Source organism: Lichenostomus cassidix, chromosome 3 (assembly GCF_008360975.1).
Source record: "Lichenostomus cassidix isolate B80296 chromosome 3, HeHo_3.0, whole genome shotgun sequence".
NCBI lineage: Eukaryota > Metazoa > Chordata > Aves > Passeriformes > Meliphagidae > Lichenostomus > Lichenostomus cassidix.
Window position 1 is genome coordinate 20,697,713 of NC_139483.1, and position 18,944 is coordinate 20,716,656.

At 39.9% G+C, this 18,944-nt stretch overlaps 1 protein-coding gene across 5 annotated transcripts in view; it reads right to left on the reverse strand.

Moving 5' to 3' along the window:
* Positions 1–10,968: 10,968 nt before the first annotated feature.
* The window catches only part of PROX1 (prospero homeobox 1), a 49,821-nt gene continuing 41,845 nt past the window's right edge, over positions 10,969–18,944 (reverse strand). For 4 of the 5 annotated variants that reach the window (XM_085054835.1, XM_085054834.1, XM_085054837.1 and 1 more), the window contains one exon: positions 10,969–16,749. In XM_085054835.1, coding sequence (XP_084910961.1) covers positions 16,561–16,749 — 189 coding nt within the window. In that variant the 3' untranslated portion in view covers positions 10,969–16,560. The remainder of the gene's footprint in view (positions 16,750–18,944) is intronic. The other variant, XM_085054838.1, reaches the window with a different exon arrangement.

The following is an 18,944-nucleotide window of genomic DNA, read 5'->3' on the forward strand; positions in this document are numbered from 1 at the left end:
CAGAACGTGTGAATAAAAAGAGGGGATGTAACATTTGTGAGATGCTTGTGACAGCCACTCAGAAAATGAAACACATGTATTATGACAAAATCACAAACTGCTGGCTTGGCAGATTCCCTGGGAACGGGCGGGGAAGGTGATAGCTGCTCGAAAGTCAGAGAAAGGATCAATATTGAATAAATCAAAACAAATATGTGATAGGTTCTGAGAATGATATAAAAATTAAATAACAGTGAATTTGAGGCATAAAAATATCCAATTACTTGGCTAGTGCTACAGTCACTGTCACACTGAGAAAAGGGGGAGGGCAGAATGAAATTACAGAGGGGGTAATAGCTGGAAGTAGTTCTAATGTTTACACACAAAGCCCCTCTCAATACACTTAGCACAGGAAGATACTTCCTGCTGCTTGTATTTTATGGATGGAGAAGTTGAGGCACAGACCACAGGTGTCTTATTTGTCCTGGTCCTCCTCTGGACTGCACTGCCTGTCCCCCTTTCCATGCCTCCCCCAGCATTTCACTGTGCTTGATTAAAACCTGGATTTGCCCAGCAAAGGAAATGGCCACTTAGTCATAGAGGCATCAGCTTCTCTGTGGAGAGAATCTTCAAACCTAATGCAATGAAAGAGGAGAAAGGCCTCTGGTACTGGTGGAACACTGGGATTTTCCTGCCTAGAAGCACTTTCCATTTACAAAACTACTCTTTACTGCACATTTTTCTCCCAAATCTGCCTGCTTGCATAATTTTGTGCATTCTCAGGTGTTGTCCTCATCTTTTAAATTTTGTTTACCTTTCACTTTAAATTAAAGCACTGAAATAGAAGAAGTCATTCCCATAAGTTAATGATGTATGGGCTTTGTGCTGGCTATCCACATGGAGGGAATTTCACTCCAGGAAGTTTTCCACTGGACACAGGCTAAGCTTCCTGGGATGAATTTCCTGGAGCAAATAGCACCTTCTTTCCTTGTTCTGAAGTCAGCTCAAGACACTGAATACAATCCCTGTGTCAATATTTGTTAGAATTTCTTATTTGTCTCATAACTGTGTTTTGGTGAGCTGGTTGCCATATAGCCCTAGATGAAGAGAGCCCTACTGTTCTGGGGAGTTTCAAATTGCAGCCCCATGCCTGCATCTCCTGCCACCTTTCAATGACTTACTCACATGTGAAATACATATTCATGTGGCTGAGATTTGAGAAAATATTATCTGTCATAAAGAAACTAAAGCCATGTCTTTCCAAACTTTCTTCACTGATATTTTTCTTCCTCTTCATTTTTTGTCTCAGAAACACCATGCTGAGTGGTGCACATTGATTTATGTTCCTTTAATGCAAGAATATCAGTGAACCTAGCAGAATGTATGGATTTTCTTTTATCCTTAACTGAGCACATAATATGTTAACAAAATGAATATATACCATCTCTATCCTACTGAATTTACTTCATATTTTCCACATAACTTTGCTCTTTTTGTATTTTACTGAAGTAACAGCTTGCCTTAGTTTATTTGTAAAGCCATCCATGCTATCATATTACTGCAGATTCTACAGATAAAGATGAGGAGAAAGTGGAGGAATGGAAAGAATGGATGCAAGAGTAATGTTTATAAGCACACTGAGATAACTTTCAGTGGAAGATGCTGTAAAAGTGCAAAGCTCTATTATTATTGCTTTATTATAGGTGGTTACCACACAGATCTCTGACTGGATGAATTAAACTCAAATAAAAGCAAGGACTGATTTCAGCTATTCCTTACTTAATCCTATAAACAGTCAATTGATATCTTAATATATATTGCTGCTGCTCCTGGCCAGGAAGTCATGGGAGGAGATAAGGTATTATTGGCTTTATCTGCTGTATGCCTTACATAGAGGGCAAATACAGTTTTTCTTTTGTGTGGGAATATCTTGACATTTAGCTGGGGTCCTCTGATCTTGAAGCTTGAATTTTGCATTGGAATGCATCAATATATGGAAATTTGGGGCTTGGATATAGAATAAAAGTGGCACTCTAGCTTAACACTTAATAGGCAGGGAATTGCCCTTTGTTTTTAAGTGGAATCCACCTAAGAATTTTTCCAGTAGAGGAAAACAGTGTGTGACTAATACGGACCTTGTTTTCTCTGCTGCAGTGGTGTGTGGGGTATCTCTGATGGCTGCAGACCTTGGAGGAGGTACCTGAGCAATGGCTTATAAAGATAACCTGCTGCTACTGTGCACAGACTGAAACCTCACCAGATATAGGCTGATGTAACACTGCTGATGTCATAGTCTTTCTTGCTGACCTTAGTCTCTCCGTCCAGAGCACCAGAAATATCACAAGCCATACCCCAACCCCCCCCAGCAAGATAAACCCCCCAGCTGACAGCTCTGTAAGGCACATTGGCTGAGCCTGATTTAAAACTACCACAAGATTTGTGGGTATCTGCCAAGTGTTATGAACCTGTGCTCTAATTTGTCTTTCTCTGGGCAACTGGAGTGTGGCATTATCACTTTTTAACCTCTCTAGAGCTGGTAACAACTGCTCACCCAGGGACTCCTCATTTCTTTACTTGCACAAACCCCTCTAGATTTGTAAACATCTACAAGTGCACTCCTCCTCGATGCAAGCCTTTGACTTTAGGCTTGCTGCTCCACTTACAATATACTCCTGCACTGGTGTAAATCTGGTTTCAGTCTGGATTCACCTGCTCAGGCCTCACAGAGATGGAGGGCTACACCTACAGAGGAAAGCAGCCAACAGCATCTCAGCACAGCTTTATCCAGCGTTTAACATGCAGGTGTTAAATAGTAAAGGCTCAATCAAAGAAGATAGCAATGGCTCAAAATTCTTTTTTTAATTTGGAAAATTAATTTTAATTAATTAAAAGTGGAGGAGGCACTCCTCTGCTCCATTGTCAAGCAGAGAACATTTGGACTGCAGCCCCAAAGTCCTGTGCCCATTGTGGGATCTTGTAGGTTTTGGGGATGTTGAGGAAGGAGGGCTGGCCCCTTCTTCGTGGCTCTGTTAGAGGTGTTTATGAGGTCCTGCAGGGACCCCAAATGTTGGCCCCAAAGGCTGGGAGGAGGAGACCGGGGTTTGCCTCTGTGCTCCACAGGAGTTGCTTCAGGTGAGTCAACTAATTTTGTGTTTTCTGGCATGATTCAGCTGCTGAATAGACCTTTATTAGCTCTGGGTGCAGATGCAGAACAAAAACTTGTCATGGGGTCAGCGAGTGCACCCCTGGATACCAACTGCCTGCCTGGGAGTAAGTTTTACCACATCAGAGCACTGCCCTCTTCTCTCCCTGAGCCTTCTATGTGGCATTTATTTTTTGGGGTGTACAACAAAATATCCATACCCCAACTTCCTTTGGCATCCTTTTGAAAACAAAACCATTTGAATCAGACCAATGAAGCAACAAAATCCCAACTAGGAGCAACAGGGGAAAAAAAAGCACACAAACCACCACCATCCCCCACTTCCCAACCATCATTTTTTGCCATGAACTAAAAACCAGCAGCTTCACTTGATTTCATTTTTGGTAATAACAACAACAGAAATTTGCATCTGGGCTGACAATGTGGATAGTGAGTGTTAGCCCAGTGTGATTTGAAATTGGCAAGTTATAGCAACCCTCTGGAAAACCAGGATTTACAAGGGAAATGCTGACAAACACTTAACTACAGTGGCACTTGCTTTATACTATATAACACATAAAACAGTGAAATGGAACATAAGTCTCTTCTAATTATTGAAAATATTTTGGGGCTGCCTTGTGCTAAAACACTCATTTTCATCTTGCCTTTCAGATTATTTTTTTCTCTATCAAAGCAAATTTTGTTCTAAGCCACCTATCTTTAAAAAAAAATGCTGCTAATCACCATTAAAAGAGCAGCATTCTGCTATGATTTTTGGAAGGCTGTGTATAATAAGAAGAATTTCAAGGCTGTGTGGACTTGCATGACACCATATTATTGCATGAGCAAAAAACCAATACGGAATGGTAATAACCATTTGTCAGAGGCAGCACGGAGGATTATATTATAACCCTTTGTGTGTGTGTGTTTGTGTCTATCCTATATAAAGCAATCAGACACCTTCCAATTTCCAAACACCTGATAATGCTAAAGTTTATTTTATCACAGCCAAGGTTATATTTTCTTTCACTTCATAGTGACCCGAGGAAGAAGAGGAATAATGGATCGGGAACCTATTATAGCTATTCTGTGTTAAACAGCCAAGTAAAGGGCAAATATAGTTCTGTAGTGGAATCAATCACTGAACCCATCAGTGAGAATGACCCTCCTGGCCCCCACCTTCTTCCCCATGCCTAAGAATTTGCCATATTCAATCTTTAGGCTCTGAACCCAAATGCCCTTTGAAAGTGAATTTATGATCACTTCATCACGCTGTCTATTAGCTCACTTTCTAACAAATAGGATTGAGAAATATATGGCAGGAACTGCAACGGCACATTTCCAACTAATGGTTAAAATGTCAGGGCGATAATGTACAAGTGCATCTGCCCTCAAACACAAAATCAAACGCAGCTTTACAAGGGCTGTCGCCATGCCACTTTAGTTAAAGACTTGCAAGCTTCCTTCTTCCCTTTTGCAGGGCTGCAGTTTGGAAGCTGCTGCATCTCATCAGGGCTCGGTTTGCCAGTGCTGTACTGTACTTCATTAGGCAGCTCTATTTAATGGTTTCAACAAAAGCCATCATTTTAGCCCAACTGCCTTGACTAAATTAAAATTTCCAATCTCTGTTTTAGTGTTCTGCAACTGATGTATACATAAGCAAAACTGGTCAACATCTGCCAGGGGGTTGGCCAAAAGTTCTGTAAAGATGTACTTCACATTTCTGAAGCATGTGCAAAGTAACAACGTACTTATCCTCCTGAGGGCTCTCATGATTTTACTTCACCATTTGTTCAGACACACTTTAGCAGCATATAAGCCATACAGTTGATTCTCCCCTTGGTTGCAGTTTTATCTGTAGTGTCATTTTGAGTAATTGGGGTATGGTAGCTGATCAACTTTCAGGTTTCTCATTGGCAGAAAGGGACTGTATTGGCACCAAGAAAGAATATGATGGGTCCTCTCGGTGCCTGAGCAAGTGTCCCTCTTTTGCACTTGGCTACCCAAGGCCATTAGAAAATAAGCTTAATAAAGCAACTCAGTGTATACATCTTAACTATTCCCAGCCAAGGGGATGCAGCTATAGAAGAAATATTTTAAACCAATATGAAAGATGGTAAATGTACATATTTAGTCAGTGATCTGTGAAAGTTTTTGAATTAGTTTTTAAAGCTTTGTTAAGACCAGAACGCACAGATGTTGAAAACAAGTTCAGATGTAGCGACAGATGGTATTTGATTATGAAGCAGACTGTTCATATAATACAAAGATGCTGCTTCTGCCATACACAAGTAACTGCAGAGAGTGCAGTAGAAATTTTGGAAGGCAGAGCAGTTCAAGAGGTTCTTTGTGCGGCAATAACTTTCACGTTTTTCCAGCAGTGCTAGAATTGGGATAATTTTCTTTCTTTTACAGTCAACACCCTCACCCCCCTTCCCCCCTCGCCATTTTCTCCCCCATTGCACAGCTATCTTGCACTTTTTTGATCCTCTTTTCAGGTCATTTGAAATCAGATTAAGGATAACTACACTTGATTTATATTTATAGAATAACAAAGTTCTTTAAGGTTAATAATAACAATAACAGTTATTATATATTACTTACATTATATAAAAAGAATACCATGTTTTGGACAAATCTTGAATTTTGCAAGAGTTGTAACCCTCTATCCAGAATCACTGGGCTGCTGTAGAGGTCTTTTGCCAGAGATAACATATACACCTATTTGCTGGGGCTGCTGCCACGTTCACCTTGTCAAAACCACAGTCACCCCCCTCACACTTCCCTCCTCCATAGAAGTGTGAGAATGGTGCTGCAATTTGGAAATACAAGGAGGGAGCTGTGTGAAGGGCAGGGGTGCCTGACACTGGGCACCAGCTTCACCCCACTGCTGTGGTGGGGAGGTCCAGACCCTTTCTGCCACTGCTGTCGTCCAGCACCCTCCAGGTCTCTTTTGGCCCCTGGCTTTGGACCCCTTTGCCCTGAGCAAGGAGCAGGTTCTGTGGCCTCAGGCAGCACCATGTGCCCAGCCCTTTGCACAGGGTCATTCCCTGGCACAGCTGGCTTTCCCCCTTGCCCCATCACAGCACACCTTGACCTGCTCTTTTCCCTGCCATCGCTGGGTCAGCCGCCCTGTGCCGCAGCCAGCAGCCAACCCTGGTTAAAGGCTGCTGAACACTCTGGAAATTTCTGGAAGAGCAGAAATACTGTTTAAGCAGCAGGGTCTTCCTGATGGGAGTTGAGAAACTTGACTCAGGGGCAGGGGGAAGTCCTCGCCAAGGATGGGCTTTTCCAATTCCTCTGTGGTTCCCCCCAGGTTCTGGGAAAGCAAACAGCTGGGTAAACAGCATTTTAAAATATTGGCTCCAGCCACTTGCAAAGATGCAAAAGGATGTCGGAAAGCAAGGTTCCAGCTAGGAGATAAACCTGGCAGGGCAGCAGCGTGTGGATTGTGCAATGTACCCCGGGGGCTTGGGGAGGGCAGTGCAGGACCCCCAAGCACGGGCTGTTAACGAGTAACCCAGCGTTAATGAGTAACGCTTGGGGCTGGCAGCGCCCGGCCAGGCTGGAGGACAAGGAGATGTTCTGGCTCTTCAGTGGGCAGGTGGGGGGTCCTGGGGAGATGGTGCCACCATCCCGCATCTCCATTTCCCTCCCTATAAAATGGGGATATGCAGTCAGCAGCAGCAGGAATAGATTTGAGCACAGCCCTTTGAAAGTGATTGAGATTTTTCCGTAGCGCTCAATGCACGGCAGAGCTCCCCCGTCTGAGTTCTAGGTTTCTCCAAAAGCTGGGAAGTCATAATGCATATGTTCATGTAAGAAAGCAGTGAATCTCATTTTATATTGTACCACTTCCAAACACACACATTTTATTAGGAAAGATTTGAAACACACCCCTTGACCCGAATGTCCTTATGCTTCCAGAGTGTTTGCAGTGTAAAATATGAGCTCAGGGTGCGTGGTTTTCAGATAAACCTTTGAAGCAGTTTAAATCTCTGCCTCGTGGGTTGTTCAAGATCCAACCCTGACTGTCCTGTGGCTTTCTTAAATATGCCAGCAACCATTGCCATGCATGAGGGGCAGGTAAGCCCCGAGTCTGAATGGCCAATCTTAAGCCCGAGTCAGGCAGCCATGCAGTCCCTGGGGTGGGAGTGTTTTCAGAGCCTTGTGTGGATTACTGAGAAATTGTAAAAATAATATAAAAAAAAAATCTAAAGTGCCTCCACTTCAGAGAAATCTGGCCTTATGGTTTTGACTGGAGCATCATCTCTTCCTTTAAAAGCTCTGACCAAATTATTGAGCTGATAAACGATTTCCCTTGGTTTTACATGTGCTGGCATGAATTATCCTTGAGTGTTGCATATTAGGGTTGTTTTGTACTAAAAGGTGTTAAACACTTGTAATAAATATTTTTCCTTATTTCCCCTAGGACACTGTTCCATCTCTGGTTGGTGAAGCATAAAAAAGAGCTGTCATGCCCAGTTTTAATAGGCAATAGGATTTCAAGCCCCCAGAGTTGTTTCACAGTCTGGCAGTGGCCATAATGAAACTGGCCACTGTTGCCACAAGACTTTTTCCTCTCATGCGTTCTCCCCTGTTACCTCCCACAGCTGCTTGACTGGCAGGTCTCTTGCAAACAGCAAACATATTTACATTGGAGTCAGTAGAATTTCTTTAGCTATCTGTGCCATCTTTCTCGTTTTTGATTTTCGTTTGCCTAGATAGAGACTCAACCTTAAGCCTAATTTTAAAGAATAAAATTAAACCGTGCATGCAATTAACTGCATTTGGGTACAAACAGCAGTTCATTTTCATGTGTTTTGTTGTGAAGCAAATAGCTTGTTTGTTTGTTTGTTTGTTTTTTCACACTGATTCCCAAATAAATGGGAAAGTACTGCTATTCACTCGCCCAGGATTTATTCATGAAAATGCAATCACAGCCTCCCAGACTCTGGGCAGAGCGAGGTGGGGGGGTCCTTTCTCTGAAGGAGAGTCAGTGTCTCACTCTGCTCTGCAGCTCTGGAAAGAGTCAGGCTAACCTAAGCCAACAAGCATTCGTTTGGGTGTCCAAATTTTTTTAATATTTAAATGAAAGATACCTCTTCCATCTCTGAGGTACACGCATGGTAGTGGCACTAATAAACCATACACAAAAATGGGCATTGTGGCAATTGATGGATTTTCTGCACCCACCAATCCATCAGGCTTTAATAGGCAGCTTCTCCAAATGCCCCTGCCCACGGAAAGCTGGGAGAACAGGCAGGCCCTGCAATGCGCCCAGAGGGTCAAACACTTGGACCAGGCAGGCGAACAACCCTCCTACCCCCCAGCCCTTTTTATCTAGCAGCTCTGCCTTCACCCTGGGATCCCTCCAGCCCCATTTAACAATAGAATTTAGCAAAGACTTAGTTTTGCATGTTGTGTTCTTAAAACAAATGCTGTGCCATATTTTAAAAGTCAGCAAGATTGGGGAAGCACCGTAACCCATTGCAAAGAGTGAGGGACGTATTTGCCATTATTTCCCAAATGCAGTCAGTCGTATGCTGCAACTCTCCCTTTCCCTCCTAACAAAGAGGGAAGACTGGATCAGAAGGGATCATCTCCATAGAAATTGTGTTGGCACAACCTAGACTGGGCATAAATAAGGGTACAGACCAAGAAAATGAGAGCAATTAACTCTTTCAGGCTCTCAAATGACAAAATGCAGTCTTCCACATTCAGCTTCTCAGTAATGTGATGTGTAAAAGACCCCAGTTGGTAGTGATGGTCTCAGTGACATAAAATTGTTCTATTATTTGCCTTGCTCAGGGATAATTCATGTCTTCCTTACAATTTTCAAGCTAGAACATAGTATCTTTCTTATTGTAAAAATTCCAGGTATTAGGGGAACTGAGGATTTCCAAGCACAGATGGCCAGATCTGCAGAACTTGGATCATTTCAGGGTGCTTGAAGCCTGGGAAAGTTGATTTGGCCCTCTGCAATGACAGGGACTACTTGCCAAGTTCCAGTCTAGCTCTGAACTCCTGCAGTATTCTGAGATGCCAATAGCTAGGATTTCTTACTTAGAGATCTGAGTGCTTTCCACTGCAGGGTAAAATGGCAAATAGTGTCCTGTATTTCACAGAACTGGTATATTTGAGAGAAAAACTGACAGGGGGACAGAGTGAGCTGGAAATTACCCACGCAGCTCAGATCCTTTGGTCCATTAACTGGGTACCTGAGGGTGATCTCCCTCTCCCTCATCTAGTTAAGTCTTGATAACTAACACTAAAACGAGCCCTGCCATGTGATCTGTAGCTGCCTTTGTCAGCCTTCGCTAGGAGGTGCTTAACCAGCTGTCTGGTTGCAGTCACCTCACCCTCTCCTTGGCTCCCCCCTGACAAGGAAAGCATTTCCATGGTTTCCCAGCAGCTCCTCCTGACAGCCCTGTGCTTGCTCTGACCCAAGATTAGCAGAGGAGCTCCTCAAGGCTGGAGGCTTTCTGGAGTGGAGGAGCCACAGACCTTGACATGCTCGTCATCTCAGACACTGCAGTCTGCCCTGCCCACCATGCCATGGTTTCAGCAGGAATGCACAGACAGTGGGTAAGTGCTGTGGGGCAGCCAGGGCCTTAAGAAATGACCTGAATGTCAGGTGGTTTGACCTGAAAATGATTCTAGTATATTGGTTTGGTAATGTGGAGAGATGTGAAAGAAGAAAGGCAGGGAAGATCTTAGACTTAAATTACTTTAGCTATGTAGACAAAACTTCATGACCTTTCACAGACCCCTTTATAGATGGTGTTGATGTGGCCCAACAAATGCAACTCCAGTTGTATAAAAATACACAGAGTTTTAACTGCTGTTGCAGATATGAAGTATTTATTTGGTTGTTACAGTGAAGCTAAAGCTGGATTCAGGCTCCAGCTCAGCTCTACATTGTCCTGAGGCTGAATCAGGGAAGATTCTGAAAATAAATGACCTCAGATCAAAATATATTTTTAACATGCTTCTCCTTCAGAATCGGAAAAGTCTTGCAGGATTTTGTGATCTAAATAAGCTACAGTCTTACTGCCATCTGCACCAATTCTAAGCCAAAAAGAGACCTTTCATATCTGAAACACAGACAATCATATAAATCAAAGGTCTACTCAACCTCAAAACTGTAAGATACACATGAAATAGACACAGCAAAGGGTGAGAGAAAAGCCATGAACAAATACATTTTGAGGAATTGTGTAAGAACAGAATAGTTATATATAATGCTGATGATTATACAACTTGAAACAGAAATGATCCACGAGTGATGGATTGTAACAAAAAGAGCAGAGAATGATATCTGGTCTCTACCATTAATACAAGGCCAAACTGGTAAGAGTAACAAATGTGAACCAAACGTGAAGCACCACAGCTCAACAAGCACTGTCCTTACATTCATGCAGCTGGAGGAACTCCCTGGTGCAGGACACTGCCATGGCAGGTACACCCAGGAAATGATTAAACAGCATAAACAAAAGTACTTTCTAGCTCACATTGGCTACATTTAATTTAAAGGGCTGTCTCTGCCTCAGACATAACAGGTCTCTTCCAGGGAGTTATTCCTTGTCAGATAGACTATTGCAAAATAGCATTCATTATCTTAACCGGCGCTGTGCTGGAGGTAGGACACCAAGGCCATAAATCATTATATCCATTTTGCAAGAGGGCTGGTAGTTTCATTAATAAATAATTTGAACTAAGGGGAAAAGAAAACCTTCAGAGGACTACAGTGTTAGGCACAGCCTGGCCAGAGCCATGCAGTTCAGGGGTTCACCTCTTGACGTGGGGCAACACAAACTTTTGGAAATAAATGTAAACAATGGCAATGAGCTTGTAATTTATATTTTATTTTGCACAAGCTTGCATATATACTGCACATACATTCAGTTTAGAGAAGATGGAAGGCACACAAGGCAATTGAACTACTGTATCCTTTAAGTGGTACAAAGCAAAAAGGTAAAAGTCTGGAGAGTATACAAAAGCTTTAAACACACAAAATAAAATCCACCCCCCCCCAAACATTTTTCCTGTGTTTATCTTAAATTTAGTAGCTGCCAAGCTAGAATTGTAACTTTTTTTCAATCAATTGTCTACTGCACCTTTTTTTTCCAAACGGACAGGGGAGTCTTATTGTTTTATCTTGTCATCAATTAATATTACAGTACATCCTTGGTAATACAAAATTGTACACCTTCATCAAATAAATTAGGATAAATTAAACCAATAAATTATGCAAAGTCTTCAGAACAATAGACGACAACAAAAAAATCCACAGTTGAAATTGCCTCTAGCTAAAAAATAAAATAAAAAAAATCAAAAATTGACTTTATCAGTTCAGTTATTGTACTATCTTCAAATTAAAGGGTCTTTATTACAAAAAAAAGAGCTTAATAATGCTATTTACAACATATTGCTAAATAATATAAAGGCAGTGTTTTGTCACTTTTGTAACTATATACATATGAGTAATGGCTGGGACAATATCAGTTTAAACCTTAACCTTTGACTCTTCTGGGCAGCATTAAAACCAACCTAAAGAGGCTTTTTTTCCTTCTTTTTGAGTTTCTGACTCTTACACGTTATATGGTAATGAGATGGTTATTGAGTTTGTCTACTGTCTCACTCGAGTGGTACAATTAATGCAGAAAGTATGGATTTTAGAGAAAAATGCAAGCTCACTGTTTCTTCTAGATTTGTTTCTACATATCCCAGTATTTGTGCATTTGGAAGGTGGCTGCTTTGGGAGAGAGGTGACTGTGGCTCAGATGAAAAGACTGAATAAAGTCATAGTGCCACCACCTTTCATACACTAAAAAGGATATTCCTAAGAAGATACAAAGGTTAAATACCAGTTTTCATCCCAGCTCTAAATATGAGCATTTTTAGCTTCAGTTTATAGATGGTTTACAACCAACAGTTCTACAGAAAACAAAATTGCATTTCCTTCAACAGAACATTTAAGTGCAATACAGTAACTGCTTACTCATATAAACCAGTTACATTCCTTAAGGGGAGCTTTTTGAAAACAATGCGTATTGGAATTTTCAAACACATAGTTGGTACCAGAAGGAAACATTTGCACTATTAACACCAATGATTGCTATATAATACACATGGCAAATATAGTTTTTGCTTTCACTTCTCATGTACAGTGCTCATTTTGGGGGTTTTGTAAACCACTTTCCATTTTTAATATATATATATATATCTTTCTGTATATATATATATGTATAATCTTTCAATGCTGCTGGTGAAAATCCTATCTTTAAAGCCACAAAATCTTCACCTTTATTTCTTAATTAATATTAACCTGTGGAAAAAAAACATTTTTCTATTAACTGACTTCATATACATAGAAAAAAATTCTGCAATTTTACAGAAACTGTATCACCCATTCCCTTGACATCTGATGAAAGAGACTTAACTTTTAAAAGTAGAGAGCTGGATTTTCAAGAATGCTTTCAACTATCTACACAGTTACTGTAGTGTTTCTTATAAATTCAACAGATGTTTTCAGAATGTAGTTATTAAAATCTTATGTCTTTATGCAAGAACAGCCGTAAGGTTGAATATTTACATTGCTTTATAAAAGTTCCCCTCGATTTTCAATGTTCACCCACATACCTGGTACAGTAACAAAGATTCTGCAAACTTAAAACACTTTAATTAAATAATACTCAGAGGCACAAAGCAAACCTCAGGAATACATGGGTGAACACTTCCTTAAATAATTACTACATTCTAACATCTTCCACGTGTTTACCATTAAATGTGAAACGTTCCCATTAAACAACCAGAGATACAGTAAGAATTAAATGTTTTGTAGTTTCAAATAGAACATTCTTTTCACAAAACATAACAAATGTCTAAAATAGGTTCTTAATCTAGATAGGAAAAAGGTAAGCTTTTCACTTCATACGCATCTTTTGTGTGTGTGTGTGTGTTTTTCTGTGTAAATATACATACATATGCCCACACATGTTGTCCTGTGTGTGACTACATACGTATCTGTATCTGCACATATGTCACGTATGAAATATTGCTTCTATACTACTTTTCATCAGGCTAAGAAAACACAAGATTTGCACCACAGTTACAAAAAATTGGCTTCTACAAGAATTTTCAAAACTCGAATGCTGCTCAAACAATTGAGAAAAAATAATTTGCGTTATCAAACTGTTCTAAAAATTCTCTTCTTCAAAAACGTATTCTCCTGCTTTGTTTTTTTTATTTTTTAAATTTTTAAAAAGACACAAAATATGCATAGCTATCAACATTATGTCAAACAGCCGGGAAAAAAAAAGTCAGTGTTTATTGCAGCTGTAGTAATTGAAAAATAAAGTTTAAAAGATGAAAATTTTAAGCCACAGAAGGCACAAGAACAATTGTACTTGTGGGGGAAAAACTGGTATTTTGAAGGATTTTTTTATCCTTCCGCTGGTGCATTTAAGGTCTAGGCACAGACTATAACCTCAAGTTTATATGCAGAAATAAATCTGAATTAGCAGTAAATGAATGGCAAGATGGGGTTTCTACATGGATTTTGAAATTCTTTTCCTATGTAAACTTTTCATTACAATAAAAGTAGCCTCCTGCCTTTTAGCCATTTTTAGTGAAATAATATTGAGATAATTTAAAAGGAACTGGATTGGATTCTACTTAGAATTTAGTATAAGCTATGCCATGTATTTGTAATTTTAGGTGAACTGGGAGGCACAAAGGCAATATGGCTATAAAATGCAGAAAATCACATAAGTGAAATGATCAAATTATCATTTATTCCTTTTTCAGACCAAGGAGGTTTTTATTTTGCTTTTAAGATGAAATTTCTATTCCTAATTCCTATGCCTCATTTACTATTGAGATTATACTACCCATAAATAAATAAATAAATGCAACAACATCAAGTGTTGAGTACACAATTTCACTTATTTAGATTATGTGAATCCCATTGCAGCCAAATAATAATAATATTAATAATAGAATAATAATAGAATAATAATAATTATAATAATAATAATAATACAAAGCAACGGTAAAATCACAGATTGAGATGGTAGCTAGTAGTATGTCCACATAGTATGACTAAAGTATGGCTTTGCTTTCTTATGTCCAAGGTGACAATGCAAAGTTATATTTTGCATCTGATGGTATGCCAATGATGAACTTATTGTATTAAAACTTGAGCATTTTATGCCACTTCTTCCCACAAACCAAAAAAGTGCACAAACACAATTTTCATCCTTTCTTACTCAGAATTCATCGGAGTTACATCTTTATGAAGTGTAATGTTTACCAAATCATGCACACACACACAAAAAAAAAAAAAGGAAAAATGAAATAAAGAAAACAAAATAAAATGAAAGAAAATGTAAGAAAATAAAATACAGGAAAAAATAAAACCTGTCTACTGTAAGGATACGTACAGTATTAGGTACTCTCAGGGAGTCTAAGATCAAGATTTGTTTTGCTTTTAATGCATAGTGAAAATGTTGGCACTTCATCCCATGCTATTGTCTGCATTGCCTATACTCCACAGATACTGCCAGTGCTTGAAAAGAATGACAGGGCATCGTAGGATTGTGCTGTTTAATTTGAAGTCAGCAGGTTTTTAAGGCTTTCTGCTAACAATAATTGCTTTCATACATTTCTGTCTATCAGCAGTATTTGTAAATGAAGTGAAATTGCAATGATCAGGTCAGCTCTTTAGTCACATGGGTAAACTTTCACTCTCCAAAGTCAAAATGTAATTTTAAAATAAAGAAGATACCGATATCCTCAATGGTCTAAATATAATTCATGGCTAATTAGGAACTTCCTCTAGATTTAGATTGAATTATGTAGGGGAAAATACTACTGATGATAACAATAAATTCTTACTGCATCCGTACAAAAGACAACAAAGAAAATGACAAATACAGTGTGCCATAGCATATTCAACCTTCCCCCAAACTTCTGGAGATGATTTCTTTCTGAAAACATGAGAAAAGGAGAGCCACTGAAGAAAGCACAAGAACTAGCAGCTAGCTTTCTTTCTTGCTGTCATATCGTGATGTTAGCATTCAGGCAAACCCAGATCCATCAGGGACTTTACACTATAGCTCAGGTTTTGGTCAATGCTAGCTCCAGCTTCAGAAGACAAGTGCAGCCACATTGGTCAAATAGATTTTTTTCCTTTTTCCTTTTTTTTTTCTTTTTTTTTTTTTAAGGCTGCACTTACTGTAATTTTAAAAATCCAATTTGGCTATCTGAACCCTGCATAGCCAGGAGGACACTGTGATTTTTGTATAATGCTTGACTAGATTTTTATGAAAATGTAATTTTTATTTCTCTGATTAGGAAAAGACTAATTATATTTTATAGCTACAAACAAGCCTTTTTTTTTTTCCCTTTCCTTTGCCTCAGCACTGTGAGATGAAAACTCTTCTACTATATCTAAGATCATTCAAAAAGTGCTTTTAAGGACAGATGTCGAATATGGACAGAAAACTTTGTATGCTGGAAAGGGGATCTTGGGGGGGCAGAATGGACTAAGAAAAGAATAAATTTAGAGACCAATGCCACTTAAAGCAAGACCGAGACATGGCAATATACGACACTGAAGGTTTCATTTTTACTCTATGGAGAGTGAAATGCTTCCGCTTTAGTAAGCTGACCATATTCCAAAATTAGTGTGGTTGATACAATATTGTGCATGAATTACTGGCCCAACCCTGCAAGAACAGTATTTGATTTGTGCAAACATCCCTTGCTGCAATTTAGAGAAACAACAACCTGGCGTGTTGATTACTGGTGCAGGGTATCTGTCATTTCTGTAAGAAAAACATGAAGAATAGGGTTTGCTTTTTTTGGGTGTCACTTCTTGGAGTGAGTACCTAAAATAGATGTTGTATTTTTTTGAAGTATGAAACAAAATCTATTTATTGATTAAAAAGTACATAAATACAAATAAAAAAGCTCGAAGCTTATGAAGTGACTCCACAGAGTTCAGACCTTTAGCAGTATAAACATAATATAAACTTCATTGTCTGTAGTATTGTGCCATGACATTAGTCTCACTAAGACAAAATGCCACTTTGCAGCAAGCAATAAATCTGACAAAGCATTTTTAAACATAATGCCCTAACTTGCTAAGACAGGCTTTTACACGCTTTCAAACTCTTCTCCCTGAAAATTAACCCAGTTGATTCTTCAAATGTTAAGGGTCTCGGGCAAAAGTAAACCAAAGGCTGAAGTAAAATAACCATCCCCTCGGAACTGAACGAAAACTTAAATCCAGGAGGGATCAGTCTAATTTCATATACATATATATATGTATGTGATACACATATATATGAAATTAAAATAGAGACACACATGACTTGGGCATCAGAAGGGGACTGCTACTTTCATACATTCATAAATAGCTGCTGAACTCTCTACTCATGAAGAAGCTCTTGTAGGCAGTTTGGGGATTTGAAAATCTCAGGGACCTCACTGTCCAGCTTACAGATGACCTTGTATATGGCCTTCTTCCAGGAAGGATCAACATCTTTGCCTGCGATAATGGCATTGAAAAACTCCCGTAACGTGATCTGAGCCACTTCCAGGAATCTCTCTGGAACCTGCTGATACAAGGAGACAATGGCATTAATACAGTTTTCAATTTCAAGTCTCTGGTTCTTCAAAGGAAACTGAGCTAAGTTCTTTCTTTCAGAAAGGGGCTTACATAGCACCTGCATTTTCTAAATGTGGCAGCCCTCTATTCTCTTATGCAAAGCTGTTATATATAGTACTATAGCAATAACTTTTATAACATGTGTTAGAGATCTTTGTAAAGTCTACTGACAGAATGTAGGTAACAAAATGTTACCGTCTGAGCTGGGAGAGTGGGGGATTTATAGGATATAATTAGCAGGAGGGGAAACAAGCACAATTGTCTTTAAGGAAAGCAATCTCTGCTTGATCTTTTACCCGTGCATTTATGGCCATGTTCTCATCTCCATGTGAGAACCAATATGAAACTTGTGCATGCACAGAAAGCCCTTTGTACCTTTGTGCTTGACTTTGGTCACAACCAGTGCTGAGAGCTGTCAAAGAAATGTGGTAACTCTGAATGTTGTTTGTAGTTTAATCAAGCAAGAAATCCTTCAGCTAGTGGCTTGCTTGTGTTGCTGCTGTGCATGAGACCCCCATGAGATGGCTTTCTCAGGAGACATTATGGTCTTCCCTTCTGTTTTGGGAGCACACAAATACCACCCTGACTTCAACGGGTGCACTGTGCTCCAAGGGGCTACTGAGCTGGGATGCTTTAAACTCATTTGTGGTTTCTAAATGTCACTGTCACTTCACGGGTGAGTCAAACACCCAACTTGCAGGAACATGCCCCTCTCAGAAGCCCCTGAACGATCAGTCAATGTTAAAAACCACAGTTACCTCCAAACTTTAGTAATTCATTCTAAATAGTTGTCTCAGGCACCAGCACCACCTTCCCACCCTTTCAGCTTTAAATGATTCAAAAGCAATCACTCTAATGAACTGTAGGGCAGTTTCAAGGTTGAGGTAATCTCCATAAAGGTATTATTTTTCACTTTTATTATGGAAATATGGCTTCACAACTCTAGAACTGCTAATACACAGCCAGCCAGTAGCCAGAATGCTTATAATAGCAAGTATTCCCTCACTGCTATTCTTTGTCCCCTCTGGCAAGGGGAGTTCTCCGACCTGCACTAGGAGCCACTTGAACCATTCCTGTGGCCAACAGACACTTGGGCAGCTCTCACTCATTTACTGAATTCATGTCACCCTGCCAGATCAGGGCTAGCCCCTTATTCTCTACTTCAGGCTTTTCTTCTTGTCCCTTTAGAAGCTGCTTTCAAAAAGCTTGTCTGGAAATGCATGTGATCAATCTGATATAGCAGAGCTCTGGAGCCTCACTCACCTATCATTGTTAGGGAAACACCAGCAGTTTGATAGCCACGTTCTGCCATCAGATAAGCATGAGATCAGCTCCCCCTGACAGCAGCTGACAAACTCTGCTTCCAGAAGCCCCAGAGAAGTCCTCTGTCTACCTCTGAGAGTGAAATCCAGCCCCCACATGTTTTTGCTTTTTTTTTTGCTCCTGAAAGCATCTGTGGAAATTTTTCATTCAACAGGCTGGATAGAGAGACACATCTTTACAGATGTTCTACTCCAGCAATAATTAAGAGAGAAGAAATTAACTATTATTCTGTTTCACTTACTCCAGCTCAAAGAAATAACTTAAAACTCCCCATAACCACTCAGCTGTTCAGGCATTTGGTAATATATCTACAGAAGATACCATCCTTTTCTCATTCTTGCATTGTTATAAAAACATTACATGGCTTTCTGTTCATGCAGTTCAATGCTCACATGCTGTTCATCACCCTTGGTATTGCTGGGCACGAACTAAGGGGAAGGAGTTTCTGACTACCTTATACTAGAAATCAAGAAAAGGAGTAGATAAAATTATGGAGTAGACATGGATGTCTAAATGCACAAAGTCCTACCTCTCCCTCCTACATCATGGTTACACCTATGACAACTTTAAGCATGTAAGTGATAACCTGGGTTTTACATTGGGCCTTTGCCATCCAATTTCTAACTGTGCATTTGAAAGTTTTCCAGGTAGGTGATGCTGCTTTTCCATGGAGTAGACAGTGGGAACCCCCTGAACCCCTAGCTTCCAGGCCTTTCACCCCTATAATGACACACAGGCTTTTCTTTTTGACTAGGAGTTACATTTCAAGGTCCGGCTTCTTTGTACCTGAGTCACATCTGCAGGGTCAGGCCTCTCTGAGCC